General features: G+C 43.6%; 1 protein-coding gene across 6 annotated transcripts in view; it reads right to left on the bottom strand.

The window, feature by feature from the left end:
- The window catches only part of LOC122550529 (LIM domain only protein 7), a 229,781-nt gene that overhangs the window by 61,576 nt on the left and 148,143 nt on the right, over window positions 1-20,062 (bottom strand). For all 6 annotated transcript variants that reach the window (XM_087987949.1, XM_087987954.1, XM_087987953.1 and 3 more), the window contains exons 6-8: window positions 13,148-13,178; window positions 9,158-9,271; window positions 188-386 (exon numbers count right to left, since the gene is read on the bottom strand). In XM_087987949.1, coding sequence (XP_087844075.1) covers window positions 188-386; window positions 9,158-9,271; window positions 13,148-13,178 — 344 coding nt within the window. The remainder of the gene's footprint in view (window positions 1-187; window positions 387-9,157; window positions 9,272-13,147; window positions 13,179-20,062) is intronic.

Here is a 20,062-nt window from a genome sequence, read left to right as displayed (position 1 = left end):
GTTGTAGTTCATAACTTAACAACACAGTCTAGATAAGAAATTTACCACCATTTATGCATGGTCATTGATTTCATTTAACTGCTAAAAGGTCTGTCAGCACCAAATTATCTTTCCAAATGAAGGATAGATGACAATATTAGATGATCAACATGTTTATGACTGAATGGTGACAATAAACTCTACTTACCCTCACTACTGCCTTTTAGTGTTATGTCTGATGAAAGGCTGGTGACAGACTTTGACCCAAATGAGTCTAAACTATCAAGTGAATCGTCTCTTCTATGCCTGAGCTGTGGTGATATTGACTCGTTCCTTTCCGTACACCAGATATCACAGTATCCACTGTCTCGTCCACTGCGTTTCAGACTGTCAGAGTCCACAAGAGCCTAAAGGGGGATTAAGACTCAGATGTTACTCCAGCACATGAAAGTTTTCATTCACATCAGCTCTTTCCTCTGATAATGAAGTTTCAAGACCAATTATCTGCGTCAAATTATGCCACAAGCATACTTAGACTCTGGAATTGCAAAACCTGCGCCCGCACCTCCTCCCTCACCTCCATCCAAGGCCCCAAAGGAGCCTTCCACATCCATCAAAGTTTCACCTGCATATCCGCCAATGTCATTTATTGTATCCATTGCTCCCGATGTGGTCTCCGCTACATTGGGAAGACTGGATGCCTCCTCGCAGAGTGCTTTAGGGAACATCTCTGGGACACCCGCACCAATCAATCCCACCACCCTGTGGCCCAACATTTCAACTCCCCCTCCCACTCTGCTGAGGACATGCAGGTCCTGGGCCTCCTCAACCACCATTCCCTCACCACCCGACGCCTGGAGGAAGAACTCATCTTCCGCCTCAGAACACTTCAACCCCAGGACATCAATGTGGACTTCACCAGTTTCCTCATTTCCCCTCCCCCCCCCACCCCCCACCTTACCCTAGTTCCAACTTTCCAGCTCAGCACCATCCTCATGACCGGTCCTACCTGCCTATCTTCCTTCCCACCTATCTACTTCAACCCTCCTCTCCTACCTATCACCTTCATTCCCACCCCCATCCACCCAATGTACTCTTTACTACCCTCCCCCACCTTCCTCTCTGACCCATCACCTTCATCCCCACCCCCATCCACCTATTGTACTGTTTGCTACCTTCTCCCCAACCCCAACCCCCCCCTTCCATTTATCTCTCCACCCTGGAGGCTCCCTGCCTTCAATCCTGATGAAATGCCCGAAACGTCGATTTCCCTGCTCCTTGGATATTGCCTGACCCGCTGTGCATTTCCAGCGCCACTCTAATGTAAGCTCTGATTTCCAGCATCTGCAGTCCTCACTTTTGCTCTGTCATTATCTTTGTCAATTAAATGTATCTTACTTTTATATTTAATTCACCTCCCAAATCATCCAAGCAACAGTGTGCTCAGTTGGAAGATAAGAGACTTGTTCCCAGGTTTTACATGTTTGCATACTAGCCACTGGGTGGCATACAGCAGCAGTTCAAATTGCTTGCAATGCATTAGTGAACAAACCCAGTCTGCAGACAGTGGTCAGATTAGCACTTTTAAAAGATTTAACCTACTTTCTTAATCAGATACGTTATCACACATCCCTGAAGCAGGTAGGATTTGATTCGGGTTCTCTCTGTTCAGGGGTAGGGACATTAACTCTGCCCCACAAGAGCACGTTTTTATTGACACAAGATAAATTAAAATTCAATGGCCACCGCTGTAAAATTCTCCACATTAGGAGAAGAATAATCATTGTTTTAACACTATTCTCTGGTTTATTAATACTGCAAAAATACCAAAATTAAGACAAGACCCTCTGAAGAGTACTTTGACATTGCTCCTAAATGCAACACAACACCCCTCCTTCATTGCCAGACAGTTGTCTAAGGCCACTCATGCAGCTGTAACCACTACCTTATACTGTTTGCAGCACCTCCTCCACAGTGTAGACTCCAAATGTCAATTGATTGCTGTTAAACCTCCACTCAGTATGCAAATATCACAGAATTATCATGATACAGAAGGAGGCCATCCAGCCCCCTACACCAGATCTTCAAACAAGCATCATGATCTAGTGCCAATCTCCCACTAGATCCTCATTCACTAAATATGTCTATTCATAGAATCACTCAATGCCCTCAAGTGCTCAGTTAAACCTGCCTCCACCAAATTTCCAGGCAGTGCATTTTATATACTTGCTGAGTGACAAACCTTTCTTCCTCACTATACTCTGTCCCACTCTTCTGATGTTTACCCTCATCCTTCAATACTTGTCCAATGAAACTCCATGATGGATTGAAGATTAGGCCTGACCTTTTCATCAGGCACTTTACAATCTCCTAAGCACAATACCAGATTCAATAACTGCAAACCATAACCACTCTGCCCATTGTTCTGAACAGAAGGTGCTGCTGAAATTGCCATAAATGGCTCTTCTATGGCCCAATACTTGTTTCTTTACCTTTTTCTCCCACTGTCCCATTGCCACCCCTTTTGCCTATCATCCCTCATGATGTAATTTGTCCTGCCTTACACATGATTATGCATTTGCTTTTGCACTGTTACCTCCACTCCCCTATTTCCCTGCTTCTGTATTGATTGTTATACTGCCCACTGGGTGGCATGGTGGCTCAGTAGTTAGCACTGCTGCTTCTCAGCACCAGGAACTCTTTATAACTCTTTAGGCCCCATTTGGAATACTGTGTCCAGTTTTGGGCCCCACACCTCAGGAAGGACATAGAACATAGAACATAGAAGAATACAGCGCAGTACAGGCCCTTTGGCCCTCGATGTTGCGCCGATCCAAGCCCACCTAACCTATACTAACCCACTATCCTCCATATACCTATCCAATGCCCGCTTAAATGCCCATAAAGAGGGAGAGTCCACCACTGCTGCTGGCAGGGCATTCCATGAACTTACGACTCGCTGAGTGAAGAACCTACCCCTAACTTCAGTCCTATATCTACCCCCCCTTAATTTAAAGCTATGCCCCCTTGTAATACCCGACTCCATACGCGGGAAAAGGTTCACACTGTCAACCCTATCTAACCCCCTAATCATCTTGTACACCTCAATCAAGTCACCCCTAAACCTTCTTTTCTCTAATGAAAACAGCCCCAAGTGTCTCAGTCTATCCTCATACGATCTTCCTTCCATACCAGGCAACATCCTGGTAAACCTCCTCTGCACCCGTTCCAGTGCCTCCACATCCTTCCTATAGTATGGCGACCAAAACTGCACACAATATTCCAGATGCGGCCGCACCAGAGTTTTATACAACTGCATCATGACCTCAGGACTCCGGAACTCAATTCCTCTACCAATAAAAGCCAGTACGCCATATGCCTTCCTCACCGCACTATTTACCTGGGTGGCAACTTTCAGAGATCTGTGTACATGGACACCAAGATCCCTCTGCTCATCCACACTACCAAGTATCCGACCATTAGCCCAGTACCCCATCTTTTTGTTATTCTTCCCAAAGTGAATCACCTCACATTTAGCTACATTGAATTCCATTTGCCACCTTTCTGCCCAGCTCTGCAGCTTCTCTATATCCTGCTGTAACCTGCCACATCCTTCCTCACTGTCAACAACTCCTCCGACTTTCGTATCATCCGCAAACTTGCTCACCCAACCTTCTAACCCCTCTTCCAGGTCATTTATAAAAATGACAAACAGCAATGGTCCCAAAACAGATCCTTGCGGAACACCGCTAGTGACGGCACTCCATGAAGAAACTTTGCCATCAACTACTACCCTCTGTCTTCTTCCATCCAGCCAATTCCTAATCCAAACCTCCAACTCACCCTCAATGCCATATCTCCGTATTTTCTGCAGTAGCCTACCATGGGGAACCTTATCAAACGCCTTACTAAAATCCATATATACCACATCTACCGCTTTCCCCTCATCAACCTCCTTCGTCACCTTTTCAAAGAACTCAATAAGGTTTGTGAGGCACGACCTGCCCTTCACAAAACCATGCTGACTATCCTTGATCACATTATTCCTATCCAGATGTGCATAAATCCTATCCCTTACAATTCTCTCTAAGACTTTGCCCACAACAGAAGTGAGACTCACCGGCCTATAGTTACTAGGGTTATCCCTACTCCCCTTTTTGAACAAGGGAACCACATTTGCTATCCTCCAGTCTTCTGGCACTACTCCTGTAGACAAAGAGGACATAAAAATCAAGGCCAATGGCTCTGCAATCTCCTCCCTTGCTTCCCAGAGAATCCTAGGATAAATGCCATCAGGCCCAGGGGACTTATCTATTTTCACCTTTTCCAGGATTTCCAACACCTCTTCTCTACATACCTCAAAGCCATCCATTCTACTTATTTGTGACTCAGTATTCACATCGACGACAATGCCCTGTTCCTGAATAAATACTGAAGAAAAGTATTCATTCAGTGTCTCCCCAATCTCTTCCGCCTCCACACGCAACTTCCCACTACTATCCTTGACTGGACCTATTCCTACCCTAGTCATTCTTTTATTCCTAACATACCTATAGAAAGCCTTAGGGTTTTCCCTAATCCTACCGACTAAGGACCTTTCATGTCCCCTCCTTGCTGCTCTTAGCTCTCTCTTCAGGTCCTTCCTGGCTACCCTATAACTCTCAATCGCCCCAATTGAACCTTCACGTCTCATCTTGAGATAGACCGCCCTCTTCCATTTAACAAGGGATTCCAATTCCTTATTAAACCACGGCTCCCTCGCACGATCCTTTCCTCCCTGCCTGACAGGTACATAATTATCAAGGACACTCAATAGTTGCTCCTTGAACAAGCTCCACATATCATTTACACTCTTGCCTTGGAGTCTACTTTTCCAGGCCACACATCCTAAGTCATGCCTCACCGCATCATAATTTCCCTGACCCCAGCTATAACTCTTGCCCTGTAGTACACACTTATCCCTCTCCATCACGAGAGTAAAAATCACCGAATTATGGTCACTATCCCCAAAGTGCTCACCTACCTCTAATTCTAACACCTGGCCTGGTTCGTTACCCAGAACCAAATCCAGTATGGCCTCACCTCTTGTTGGCCTGTCTACATATTGTGTCAGGAAACTCTCCTGCACACATTGAACAAACACTGACCCATCTAACGAACTTGAGCTATAGCTTTCCCAATCAATATCAGGAAAGTTAAAGACCCCATAACCACCACCCTATTACTGTCACTCATCTCCTGAATCACCTTCCCTATCCTTTCTTCTACGTTTCTAGGACTATTGGGAGGCCTGTAAAAGACTCCTAACAGGGTGACCTCACCTTTCCTATTCCGAACCTCAGCCCAAACTACCTCAGATGGCAAGTCCTCATCCATCGTCCTTTCCACCACTGTAATACTATCTTTGACAAGCAATGCCACACCTCCCCCTCTTTTACCCCCACCTCTGACCCTACTAAAACATTTAAATCCTGGAACCTGCAACAGCCAATCCTGTCCCTGTTCTAGCCATGTCTCCGTAATAGCCACAACATCGAAGTCCCAGGTACCAACCCACGCTGCAAGTTCACCTACCTTATTTCGTATACTTCTTGCATTGAAGTATACACACTTCAAGCCACTTTCCTGTTTACAGACACCCTCCTTGGAAATTGATGCCATGTTCCTAACCTCCCTACACTCCAGGCCCTGCACCCTGAAGCTACAATCTGGGTTCCCATGCCCCTGCAGAGTTAGTTTAAACCCCCCCCAAGAGCACTAGCAAACCTCCCCCCAAGGATACTGGTGCCCCTCAGGTTCAGGTGTAGACCATCCTGTTTATAGAGGTCCCACCGTCCCCAGAAAGAACCCCAGTTATCCCACATACTGGCACTAGAGCGTGCCCAGCAGAGATTCACACGGATGATCCCTGGAATGATAGGCCTAACATACATGGGATTGTATTCATTACAGTTTAGAAGGTTGAGGGAGATCTAATAGAATTTTAGAAGATAATGCATGGCTTAGAAAGCATGGAAGCTGGAAATTTTGTCAGGTGGGGATACTAGGACCCGTAGGCACAGCCTTAGAATTAGAGGGGATCAATTTAAAACAAATGGAGACATTTCTTCATCCAGAGTGTGGTGGGCCTGTGGAATTCATTGCCACGGAGTGCAGTGGTGGCTGGGATGTTGAATGCCTTCAAGGCAGAGATTGATAAGTTCTTAATCTCGCAAGGAATTAAGCAATACGGGGAGTGCGCAGATAAATGGCATTGAAATGCCCATCAGCCATGATTGAATGGTTGAGTGGACTCAATGGGCAGAATGGCCTTACTTCCACTTCTGCGTGTTATGGTCTAAACCAAGTTCGACTCCAGCCTTGAGTGACTGTCCACATATGTGGAGTTTGCACGTCATCCCACACCTGCCTAGGGTTTCCTCCCACAATCCACAAAGATGCGAAGGTTACTTGCATTAGCCATGATCAATGCAGGGTTACAGGGATGGGGTGGATCTGGTTGGATGCTCTTCAGACATGTGGATGGATGTATTGGCCTCTTTCAGCACTATAGGGATTCTATGAAAGGGCCACAAGGCTAAAGCTATTTTCTTTTGGTGAAGTGTCAGCTTTGTCCAGTTTCACAGAGGGTTTCTTGCTGCATTTTATCAAAGCTACCTATCCACCTCTTTCATTCAATTCTAGCCCCATTCAACCACTTGCCATACCTGGAATAACTCACCACTGCCAGGATATCCAGGAATACACTGGCATCATCTTTAAAAGGTTGCTGTAGGCACCTGGACAACACTTAGTACACAGCCATTCTGCATGGTTCCTGACATTGCCCCGAATGTGACAGACATGGCTGAGGGGGTTGGGAAACTGGTGCCCTGTTTTGCAGGTAGGGACCTGAAGGGTGGATGTGCAAAGGCAGGAATTCATCTTCCCCAGTCACCAGCAGTGCTAGCCATGGCTCCAGACCATGTCAGTCTGATCCAATCGAACCAAGGTTAAAACAGTCTCCACCATCTCGAGGAGTTCCAGCACAATATGAAAGAGGGTCAATTACCTTCTCCAGCCCCACAAGTACAAGTGCCACCTTCTCTCTGATACCTCACACTATCCTGCTTTTGCACCCAACGCCAAGCAAGGCTCGTGTTCTACCACTCTCACTATGGCCTGCAACATCTTCCCTCACTTACCATCCCCCACAGCAACCCCTGACACAACTATCACAGCACGTCCTCTGTGCTGCCTACTCCCTCACACTGGGCACCTCCCCACTTACACCAAAACTAACAGCTGGACCACCCACTTCCATCTCCTGTAATACCTGCCCTTCATTCCAGGAAGAAAACACTCCACAATAGGGAAGTAAGGTTGAAAACAGGTGGTGACTGACCAACAGTCAGCCCCTCACCTTCTAGGAGAAGATCCTGACTCCAATTGCCTCAAGTGGTTGACAGACTGTGTCCGAACCTCTGGACTGGTATTGGAGGAGGCCCTCGACCACCTGTGCCGTGACCCCCTGAACAAAAGCCATCTTTCTTGATGGAGAATGACTGACAACCACAACAAGCTTCCAAGCTTTGGGCCTACATTACAATGACAAGGCAAGGCAGCAGTAAAGAGGATCTGGTATTTCTGGCTGAGGGGTAAGGCACAAAAAGGTAAGGCGAGGCAGGGATGCTGAGAGCTCTTAGGCAGGCTTGTAGTGAGTGAGCACTAACAAAGCAAACAAACAGCACAGTCAGAGAGTGGGTGCTTGTTCCTGCAGCATTCCAACAACACCCTAAAGTGTATCACTGAAATGCAGAAATGTTCTCCTAGTGGATCGGAGATGTGGCACGAAGGTTCTTGGATGCTGGCACATGCTGGATACTAACATCCATACATATGCCTGGCGCCCATGGAGTGTGTCCCAGGATGTTGGTGCTGGTGGCTACAACATGCAGCTGTACAGGACATTGCTTCAGCCACTTTTGGAATACTGCACACAATTCTGTCTTGCTGCTAGAGGAAAAGATGCTGCGGAATTTGAAAGTGTACAGAAAAAAAAAAGACTTACAAGGATGTTGCCAGGGTTGGAGGGTTTGAGCTATAGGGAAAGGCTGATTGGTCAGGGCTATTTTCCCTGGAGAGTCAGAGGCTGAGGGGTGACTTTATAAAAGGTTTAGAAAATCATGAGGGATGTGGAAACGGTGAATAAACATGGCATTTTCCCCAGGAATTTGGGGGGGGGGGGGTGTCGGGTTGAATCCAAAACTAGAGGGCATATGTTAAGATGAGAGGGGAAAGATTTAAAGGGGTCCTATAGGGCAATGTTTTCACTCAGAGGATGATGCATGCGTGGAATGAGCTGACCTGCCAGAGGATGTGGTGCAGGCTGGTTCACTTACAACATTTAAAAAGCATCCGGATAGGTATATGTATAAGATGGCTTTAATAGGATATGAGCCAAATACCGGCAAATGGGAGTAGATTTATTTAGGATATCTGGTGGGCATGGACGATAGCGAGTTTTGAGAAGATGCGTAGCTCAGGTTGAGGTTCTGGATGTATGTTTGCTCACTGAGCTGGAAGGTTAACGTTCAGATGTTTCGTCACCATACTAGGTAACAACTTCCGTGGACCTCCAGACAAAACATTGCTGCTGATTCCTGCTATTTGTGTGTTTGGGTTTCTTTGAGGTGTTGTCATTTCCTGTTCTTTTTCTCAGGGGGTGGTAAATCGGGGCCAATGTGTTTGCTGATAGAGTTCTGATTAGAATGTTATGTTTCTAGGAATTCTCATGTATGTCTTTGTTTGGCTTGCCCTAGGATCTATGTCATGACCCTCTCTCATGCATATCCTTACATACAGATGAGGAAGGCCACCATTTCAACAGGGACAACACATCCATCCTAGGACATGCCAAACAGAGACAGAGTCCCTGGTATACAGCATTTGAATTCTCACAAAACACACATATGTCTATATAGATATGATGTTCAGTCATTACACATTTTCTCTATTTTTCACAACACAGACAGCAAACTCAATCCATGTACCGTATTCCAGAGGTTTAAACGAGTCCTATCGGTAAATTTGCAGATTGTGAACAGCTTCTCAGATCGCTGCTCCCAATCTAGTGTGTCAACTATACTTGACAGTTCTCTGGTTTAAGTTAGCCTTGACCTGAACATTTACAACTCACCTTTGTCAGAGTTTGTCCAAGCAGCCCTTCAAATGCTTTCAGGTTAAGGTAAGGTCCATTATAATGAGGCTCATGCTGTGCTCTTCTACCCAGCCAATATATTGTGATCAGAACCTGTAAATGTGCCATTTTCCATTTAAATGGTTTGACATGGGAAGATAAGAATGTATGAATAAGAAACATTGTTCAAGAAAATTTATGGAACATAACTTTGTTTCATAAATCCTTGCTAGTCCTTATTGCCATTAAATACATTGAATTGGTTCTATTATAACCAAACTCTACAAGCTGTCTTTTCATACGATATAGGTACCAGGTCAGCCAGCACACCATTTCTCAGGTCTGAACATTTCAAAAAGATCAGCTTCACTTCATTCACTGTAGCTCCAGTCCATTCAGTTTGGTCAAGTTACAACATTTCAAAAACAGACTTGGGTGAACCTGGGTGGGGGTGGGAAGGAGGAAATGCTTTCCCCACAGATATGACACTGATCCACTCAATCTTACCAGATTCTGGCAAGGCGGGTTCCCACAGACTTGTGGGACTCTAAGAAGCTGGTCAGTCAGCTCATAACTCAATGGATTGGCTCATGAATCAATGAGCCATTCAGCTGCCCTGGCCACTGAACACTTGAATTGGTTTCATTTGGCAAGGGATGATACATCTAAAATAGTGTGGAAATCTCATTTCCTGACCCAAGGAGGGACTACATTAATGCTGGAGTGACATGATTGCTCTGTAGAGAGGTTGAGAGAACTAGGGCTATATTCTCTGGAATTTAGAATGAGATGGGCTTACTAAAGCGTGTAAAATCGTGAAGCGGGTTAAACATGCAGATAGAGAAAATGCTTCCTCCCAACTCTGGAATCTACAAGCTTGAACACTGTCTGGGGCGAGGAGAAATTTCTTCACTCAAAAGGGCTGTGATGCTACACCTAAAAGCATTTGGTTATACCGTAATAGAACGTGCTCAAGGAGGAAGTCAACAAATGTTTGGACATAAAGGAATGAAGGGATGAGGGTGTGCAGCTGCTGAGGTTGAATCTCAGCCATGCTCTTGCCGATGACAGAGCAGACTTGAATCTGGCCTACTTAAGCTCCTATTCATGCTCATGATACTCAAAAGGGTGATTGCACATTTAGATATGCAATAGTAAGAAAGCAAAACTCAATTAATTTGAAGTAGCGAGACCATGAAAATACAAAAGTTGAAGTATATACAACAAGTGACAAAATAGGATGACAAATAAATTAAAACCAAACTAACATTAAATTCGGGCAAGGAATGGTGAGGGATTGCAACAAAGTCTTAAAAAGGAATGAGGCCTCAATACCAGGATTAGGGGGAAGGAGGTGGTGGGGTGAGGGAGGTGGATTTGCAACATTTATCACCACCAAGGACTCTTACTGATAGCTTCACATGCTGGAACACCTGGTTAAAAACATTGTGCACTGCACAAAATGTCAAATTAACATACCCAACTCTATGGAGTTTTGTTCCAGATACTGCAACCCTACTGATGCTCAAAGCATGCTTCAATTGTCGCAACTTTTGCTAACTGACCCATTAAACTGCTCCAGTCAGAAAAATCAAAATTGTTTTAATTGTTACATAAACCTGGAGTAGTTTCATACAGTGTTTGATTGACCAATAACTCCCAATGAATCAAGCTACCAATAACAGTGAAGTCCTTCTCACCCCCAAGTTTGAACATCAGGTCATCTTTGACAATCGCATGCCAATGTCCTCGGTTACGTTTCAACATGAAAATCCATTAGCTCTTTCAGAGTCTTCTGTTCTTTCACAGAATCAGAATGGCTACGGCACTGAAGCAGGGAGCCAGAAGGCTCGTCATGTCAATACTGGCTCTCTGCAAGAGCAACAGAGCTAATCCCATTTCCCCAGTCGGTTATCTGTTGCTCCTCTGGTGCATACCCTTCTCAAAGCCCTGACTGAACAGGATTTGGGAACAGAGGCAAAGCTCAAAAGGAAAGTCTACAGGAAGAGGATTCAAGATGTTCATGGCAGACCCAAGGTGAGTTTCAGGAGTTTGGAGCAGGGCCAGATCAGAGAATGGGATTGGGGGGACAGTTTCTTTCAGGCAAGCAGCATTGAAGGCAAGGTGGGTGGTATCTTAGGATGTCTTCTCCAACTATCCAAGGCCCCCAAATGAATTGTTTCTCCCCCGGTTTCTCTCCCACCTTAGCTAATATAGACAGTGACAACTGACATACAAACTCCCATATGACTGTGTATTTTGGGATGGGCAAAACTTCGAGTCAATTGAGCATTTAACAACCTCAATTGTAGCTTAATACCAAATGGTAGGTGGCTGGCTGATTTCAGCACTCGCTCTCCCGTTGAATGATGGGTGCGATCTCTGGAGCTGGGTGAAAAGGTGGTGAGCTTGCCACTTTATTTCGCTTGTCCTTGCATCAGAAGCGCAGCTGGCCGAGGCTTGTAAAATGCAGCCTTGATTTGGGGCTGAGGCAATGAAGAATATATTAATTTTGAAAGGATAAACTAATCGAGAGAATCAGATTCATGTTAGTACCTCAACAGAGGGGATATATTGATGACAGATTGCAGATGGGGCTCAGAGAATTCTTGTTAACTTATGTATGGTGCATTATATTATCTAATTCTGAACTAGGGTAAAGACAAAACTACATTCTCTGCTGACCTTTTTGTCCTTTGATTCGGGTAGGGTCATTTCAGAGCTTCCCTAGTACTGCCAAAGGTTTCCGACACAAACATGCACACCAAAAGAATGTTGTCAATTCTCCTTTTCCATATTAACAAATGGTTGTGTTGACAACTACAAGAGGCTGTTTCCAGACAATGTAGCAAATTCGAGCAGGTTAGCATGCAACAAAAATGAGAAAGAGGAATATTCCTATTCCTAAATTCCATATGGGTCAAGAAAAAGATGTGAGTTTGTTTTTGATGTCTTGGGAGATTCAAACATACCTTAAGTGTTATTCAGACAGTCCAAATGCATAGTAAATGGAAAAGTTACAAGACATTCTCAAAGAATAGAGATGAATGCAAAGAATATGAGAAATCAAATTCTTTAGATAAAATGGAGCTTACATTTATACATCATCCACAAGATAAAGATTACACAAACTTTGATTTAAACATCACCATTAACATTCCAAGATGTTTCACAACAGTGTTATATAAAAGTAGCAAATAAGGAGATATTAGGATAAATGACCAAAATCTTGCAGTGAGAAATAGGTTTTAAAGGAGTATCTTACAGGAGGAAAGGTTTGAAATACAGAAATTTGAAGAAGCAATTAAAATAGAAGATATATTAGAGGGGCTTCAGTTGGCAGAATTCAGAAGTCTAAGGATGTAGGCATGAAGGCAGTCATATGGACAGAGAGAGGCATGCCTGGGATGCATTTAAACATGAGGGAGGGCGTTTTACCAAGGTTTTAATGGACTGGAAGCTAATATAGGCTCGTACGCACAGGGATAAGAATGATCAGGACTGGAACCAGTTATGCTCAACCTTACAAAGGGTGAGGGTTGGGAGTGTAACAAGGCAGCATGGAAAATCAAACTCAGAAGTAATAAAACACTAGATGAGGGAGTGAACGGTTAAACCTACAATGCTTCTCTGTCATAAACTATTTGAAATAGAATGCATTCACTGTTTTGGAAACGACGAGGCATTCAAGATTGAGGAATCGTGCTCCATTGTAATTTGTTCCAATTTGGTGCAAAATTCCAAAATCAAAACAGCAGCAAAGAATGTGGCCAAATGAGTTGTAAAAATTAAAGGTCTATGCCACAGTTCGACATTGCCTGTATTAATACTCAACTCCAAACATAATATTGGTAAAGTTCATTGAAAGACTTTTATACTGAAATAATTGTACCAAGCCAAAATATGAACAAACGTACTTTCAAAATCTATAAATGTGTAAAACATCAGTGACAAGAAGCAAACGTGACTACATGCAAACAGATCACTTACATTTTTTAGCCTCCTCTGATTTTCTTCACGTCTGTGGAAGCAAAAATAATCTAGTCAGGATAATTACCTTGAATGGCCCCAGTTCAAAATGCATTTCACTTAAAATACATTCCAATTTTTAAATCACCTTTTATTCCATTTACTGGGAGCCACTTTAAAACTATACGCACCACACTGATGTTACAAAGGTCAGTTATATTTGCAATGAGCACTTACAAGGCAGCACAACAATCATTTACCAGAGAAATATTGGCAGGGAACATCTGCAAAATTCAGTGAATTGTTTTAGCTGCATGCCTCATTTCCTTGATCAAAATGATGGGATTATCTCTGAAAGTTAATTCAAGGTGTGCATTATGATCTCAACAGAAGCTCCCAAACAATGGCCTTTTCAGATTACTCACTCTGAACTGGTGTGCATCAATGACCAGAAGGATTGTGAATCTTAATGACTGCATCCCAGCAGCAGGAACCAGCAATCATTTTTCACCCAATCAACCCTTGATAATGTGTTTAGTTTTAACTCCTTTCATTCACCCCATTGCCAGCGTTTATAATAATGATTCATTGCATATATGCTCAAAAATAATTATGTGTAGCTAAAACCACATACACATGCAATGTTGCAGCTTAGATGCTAACTGAAATGATGTCCATGTTTTGTATATAGAGGCAAAAGGAAACAAAGCTGTAATCTTAGTTTGATGACAACCCTCAGTGCATTCATGAATGCCTTGAATGCCCTCCCTAATAAATGGCTATGATTTGGAGATGCTGGTGTTCGACTGGGGTGGACAAAGTTAAAAATCACAACACCGGGTTATAGTCCCACAGGTTTATTTGGAAGCACTAGCTTTCGGAGCGCCGCTCCACAATCACCTGAAGGAGTGGCGCTCCGAAAGCTTGTGCTTCTAAATAAACCTGTTGGACTATAACCTGGTGTTGTGTGATTTTTAACTTTGTACACTCCAGTCCAATACCGGCATCTCCAAATCATGACTACTATCGACACAACTCCAGCTTAAAGTGGAGAGGATCTCCAAGAAGATCGCACATAGCGACACAGACATCCACAACCACCTGATGAAGGAACGGCTCTCCAAAAGCTAGTGTGCTTCCAATTAAACCTGTTGGACTATAACCTGGTATTGTGTGATTTTTAACTTTATAAATAGTTGATGGCTTAAGTTGGGAAGATATCTCACTGGGGGTGGGGTGAAGTTCAAGGCCCAAAACTAATCCTCAATACATCTCATTTAAATGCAACCAATTCCATTCCACTGCCAGTCCAAGTAACACAGCAATAAAAAATCTTACCAAACTCTTTCACTTGAGAAAATGCCCAAGGCATAAGTCAGGGTTATTGAACTGCTTGATTTTAAGCAAATTGCTTCCTGCAGCAAGGTACAGCTTGCGTTTGTGTATTAATCCACATGACAAAGCCATCACTGAAAGAATGGAAAAGGACAATGGACTGTGCAAAATAGAAGAACACGTAAACTAAAATGAATGGGTGAGAACAGAAGAGTTTGAAAAGATCATTTTGATGGAGGCATGGATAAATTAAGTTGATGATTTTGGAAGTGAGGTGCAGAATGGCTAAAAAAAAAGGTCACAGCTAATATGAAACTAAAGCAGCGTGAACAAGGAATTAAGGAGTGAAGGTGAAAAGAATGAGGAAAGAGTGGGGCATAGAAATGGCAGAGGTGCTGAGCTGGAGTGGCCAGTACGATGGTGAGATATAACATCTTTGAAAGGATTGCTGTTGATGCATTCACTCGAATTCACACACTGGGAGTGCTGTGATTGAAGGAGGCAGTACTAAATTACCTTCCCAAACGGCAATTAGGGAGCAACAACAAAATGCCAGTGATACCTATGCAGCACAAAATCAAAGATAAGTGTACTAAAGGAGGTTTTGAGTAACACAAAAATGATGGAAGTTCAAAGTAAAGGGACCAGCCTCAAGGTTACCAATGTCAACTCTTAAAAAGTAACAAAGAAATACGGCAGTTCTGTCAAAAGAGATGTCTGGGTGGACATTGGATAGCCCTTCATAGGTAGAAGGCAGGCATAGACTGTATGAGAACAGATGTGGAGAGAAAACTTAGTCTGGATCAAGGAATGTGCATACATATCCCACTGCTGGACTTAGTCCATAGTGGCAATCATAGAGTCATAGTGTCACAGATGTACAGCTTGGAAACAGACCCTTCAGTCCAACTCATCCATGCCGACCAAATATCCCAACCTAATCTAGTCCCACCTACCAGCACCCAGCCTCCAAACCCCTCCTACTCATATACCCAACCAGATGCCTTTTAAATGTTGCAATTGTACTAGCCTCCACCACCACCTCTGGCAGCCCATCCCACACATACACCATCCTCTGCATGAGCAAGTTGCCCCTTAGGTCCCTTTTACATCTTTCCCCTCTAGCCCTAAACCTATGTCCTCTCATTTTGGAATCCCCACTCCAGGGAAAAGACTTTGTCGATTTATCCTATCCCTGTCCCTCATGATTTTATAAACCTCTCAGCCTCCGATGCTCCAGAGAAAACAGCACCAGCCTATCCCCAATCTCTCCCTATAGCTCAAATCCTCTAACCCTGGCAACATCCTTGAAAACCTTTTCTGAACTCTTTCAAATTTCACAACATCCTTCCAATAGGAGAAAGGCCAGAATTGCACACAATATTCCATGAAATCTGACTTGATGGTTTCATCAAGAATCACTAAAACTCATTCACAAACCAAGTAGTAAATGAGTACAACAGAACCAAGAGAGACCGGTCGCTCAGTAGCAGTGTCTCCTCCCATGGACTAGAAGCTCTGTGGTCAATTCCATCTGAGATGCGTCACAACTTCTCCCAAAAAGGTCGACAGACAACTATGGTAACACCCACGACAACATGGGCCAAGAAAATCTCTCTCCCTCTAAACCGGAAAGTGTATAACACCCTTAGGAACGTAGTTACAGAAGCAGGCCATTCAGCCCCTCAAGCCAGTCTGCCATTCCATAAGATCATGATTGATCTGCAGTCTAATTTCATGTGCCCCAGGCTTAATTAAAAAATTTGTCCATGAAATTTGAATTAGCTTCAACTGCTATTTGAGGAATAGAGAGTTCTAAACCTCCACTACTCTTTGCCTGTAGAAGTGTTTTCTAACATTTCTCCAGAATGACTTAACCCTAATCCATAGGCTGTGCCCCTGGTTCTAGAATCAACCAGTGGCAATAGTTTACCTACCCTTTCTTTTCATGTTAATATTGTGAAGACCTCAATTCAATCACCCCTTAACCTTCTAAACTCCAAGAAATAAACACCTAATTTGTCTAATCTACTCTCTGAACTAAACCCCAAAAGTGCAAATATCATTCTTGTAAACATACACTGAACTTCTTCAAGGGATGAAACATCCTTCTTGAGGTATGGCGCCTTGATCTGTTCTCAGTGCCCAAAGTGGGGTCTGAAAAGATTTTGTATAACTGCAGCATAAACATCCTCATTGATATTCTTTTAACTCTTTAGATGTGAAGGCCAACATTCTAATAGCCTTAACTACTTTCTGCAGCTACTCATGGCTTTTCAGAGAGCTGTGCATCTGATTCCCCAATTCTCATTGGAAATCCATTGCAGCTAACTTTGTACCTTCTGGAAAAATAGCCTGATCTACCTTTTTCAGTCCAAAATCCAATCTCACACTTGGATACAGAATTGGCTTGCCCACAGAAGACGTTGGTAAATGGCAAGTATTCAACCAGGAGCTCGGTGGCCAGTGGTGTTCCGCAGGGATCGATTCTGGGATTTCCGCTCTTTGTAATTGTTATAAATTACTTGGAATGAGGAAGTGGAAGGGTGGGTTAGTAAGTTGCCGATGGCACAAAGGTTGGTGACATTGTGGATAGTGTGGGGGCTGTTGTAGGTTGCAGCAAGACATTAACAGGAGGCAGAACTGAGCTGATAGGTGGCAGATGGAGTTCAACCTTGAAAAGTATGAAGTCATTCACTTTGGAAGGTAAAATTTGAATGCAGAATACAGGGTTAAAGGCAGGATTCTTGGCAGTGTGGAGGAACAGAGGGATCTTGGGGTTCATGTCGATAGATCCCTCAAAGTTGACAGGGTTGTTAAGAATGCATATGGTGTGTTGGTTTTCATTAGCAGGGGGATTGAGTTTAAGAGCCACTAGGTTATGCTGCAGCTCTACAGAGCTTTGGCTAGACCCTGAACAGGTCACGTCATTATCGGAAAGATGTGGAAGCTTTAGAGGGGGTACAGAGGAGATTTACCAGGATGCTGCCTGGACTGGTGGGCATGTCTTACGAAGAAAGGTTAAGGGAGCTAGGGCTTTTCTCACTGGAGTGAAGGAGGATGAGAGGTGATTCGATAGAGGTGTACAAGATGTTGACAGGCATAAATAGAGTGGATAGCCAGACACTTTTTTCCCCCTGGCAGAAATGTCGATCACAAGGGGGCATAATTTTAAGATGATTGGACGAAGACTTGAGATGTCAGAGGTAGGCTCTTTACACAGAGTGGTGGGTGCATGGAATGCACCGTCAGCAGTGATAATAGAGTCAGATACATTAGGGACATTTAAGCGACTCTTGGATAGGCACATGGAAGATAGTACAACGCAGGGTATGTAGATTAGTTTGATCTTAGAGTAGGGTAAAAGTTGGCACAACATCAAGGGCTGAAGGGCCTGTACTGTGCTGTACTGTTCTATGTTCTAGGCTTATATTAAAATCCATCTGCTACAGTTTTACCCATTCTATGAATACTCTGTTGTAATTTTACACAATCAACACAGCTTCCCAATTTTGTGCTGTCAACAAAATTTGGATATTTTAACTTACAAGTGATAATGGCACGAGAGATTAAATTACAGGAGCTCTGACAAATTTTTAAGTTGTTTCTGGCTATAGGGGAGGTGCCAGAGTACTGAAAGACAGCTAATCTGGTTCCACATTACAAGACAGGTGGCAGAGAAAGATCAAGGAACTTTAAACCAGCAAGTCTAACATCAATGGTAGGGAAATCATTGGAGAAAATTGTGAAGGAGAAAATTAACCTCCATTTCAAGGGGCAAGATTTGATCAGGAATAGTCAGCATGGCTTTGAGAGAGGGAGGTCATGTCTAACAAACATGCTCGAATTTTGAGGTGGTGACCAAGTGTTTGTATGCGAATGGGGAGTTGATGTAGTTTATATGGCTTTCAGCAAGACCTTTGACAAGGTCCCACATGGGAAACTGATAAAGGAGGTAAAAACTCATGACATCAAGGGTAACTTGACAAGTTGGATCTAAAACTAACTAGTGACACGAGTCAGGGGAAGGTGGTAGAAGGCTGCTCGTGTGTCTGGAGCCTCATGTGCAGTGATGCATCAGAGATCAGTGCTGGTCCCTTATTATTTGTGATATTCATAACTGCAGACAGGGAGGTCATCTTAGGTTACGGGAGGACAACAAATTTGATCTAAGCTCTGCAGTCCTGTCACATCCAATTGGGAATTAAACAATTTACTGGAGATGACAGTTCCACAAATATCCTCAAGTGATTGGAGATCTAAAAACACCTGTGCATCAGATAAGGCTGAAGCATTCACAGCAGTCTTTAGCCAGAAGTGAGGAGTGAATTCACTCATCATGATGTTAAGGTTGGAGGCACTAGATATTGCAAAAGTAATGTACCCTGACAACATTCTGCCAATAGTATTGAAGACTTGTATTCCAAAACTTGCTGCTTCCCTCACTAAACTCTTACAGTACAGTAACAACACTGGCATCTACCGGACAATGTGGAAAATTGCCCAGGTATATCCTGTACACAAAACAGGTTAAACCAGACCTCAGTTACCACCCATTCAGTCTTCTCTCGATTGTTAGTAATGGAAGGTATCAACAGCACTATCAAACAGCACCTGCGTCAAAACTGGAATCAAAAGATATTGGGTGCAAACTCTTCACTGCTTTGAGTCATATAGGACATAGGAAGGTGGTTGTGGCTATTGGAGGTCAGACATCTCAGCTCCAGGACATCTCTGCAGGAGTTTCTCAAGATGTGTCTTAGGTTCAACCATCTTCAGCTGCTTCATCAACAACGTTCCCTCCAACATAAGGTCAGAAGTGGGCATGTTTGCCAATGATTACATAGTATTCAGCACGATTTCCTCAGATACTGATGCAGACCATGTTCAAACGCAACTTGTTTTGCACAATATCCAGGCTTGCGTTGATAAGTGGTAACACTTGAACCACACAAATGCTGTGGAATGACCATATCCAATGAGAGACAATCCAACCACTGCCCCTTGACATTCAATAGTGTTATCATCACTGAATCACACACTAACAACATCCTTGAGCTTATTGTTGACTAGAAATTTAACTGACCATATAGATACTACGACTACAAGATTTGCTCAGAGGCTAGCATTACTACAACAAATAATTCAATCTCCTGACTCCCCAAAACCTATCCACATTCTACAAGGTATGATGGAATACTCCTCACTTTCCTGGATGAGTGCAGCTCCAACAACACAAGCAGCCTTGACACCATCCAGGACAAAGCTATTTTCTTGACTGGCACCACATCTATGCCCTCAACCATCAATGCTCAGTAGCAGCAGCAGTGTGTATTATCCACAACATGTGCTTCAGAAATTCAAAGACAGCACCCACAAAACCCATTGAGAAAGACAAAGGCAGCACATACAAGGGACTGCTACCACATGCAAGTCCTCCTCCAAGCCACTCACCATCCTGACTTGGAAATATATTGCTGTTCATTCACTGTCACTGGGTGAAAATCCTAGCATTCACTCTCTAACGGCATTGTGGGTCTACCGACAGCACATGAGCGACAGCGGTTCAAGGCAGTAGCACAAAAATACCTTCTCAAGGGT

The sequence above is a fragment of the Chiloscyllium plagiosum genome, unplaced genomic scaffold, assembly GCF_037043375.1.
Source record: "Chiloscyllium plagiosum isolate Xiang-an unplaced genomic scaffold, Cpla_swu_hap1 HiC_scaffold_6, whole genome shotgun sequence".
NCBI lineage: Eukaryota > Metazoa > Chordata > Chondrichthyes > Orectolobiformes > Hemiscylliidae > Chiloscyllium > Chiloscyllium plagiosum.
The sequence above is the reverse complement of the archived record's forward strand: the minus strand, read 5'-3'. Positions and strand labels throughout refer to the sequence as shown.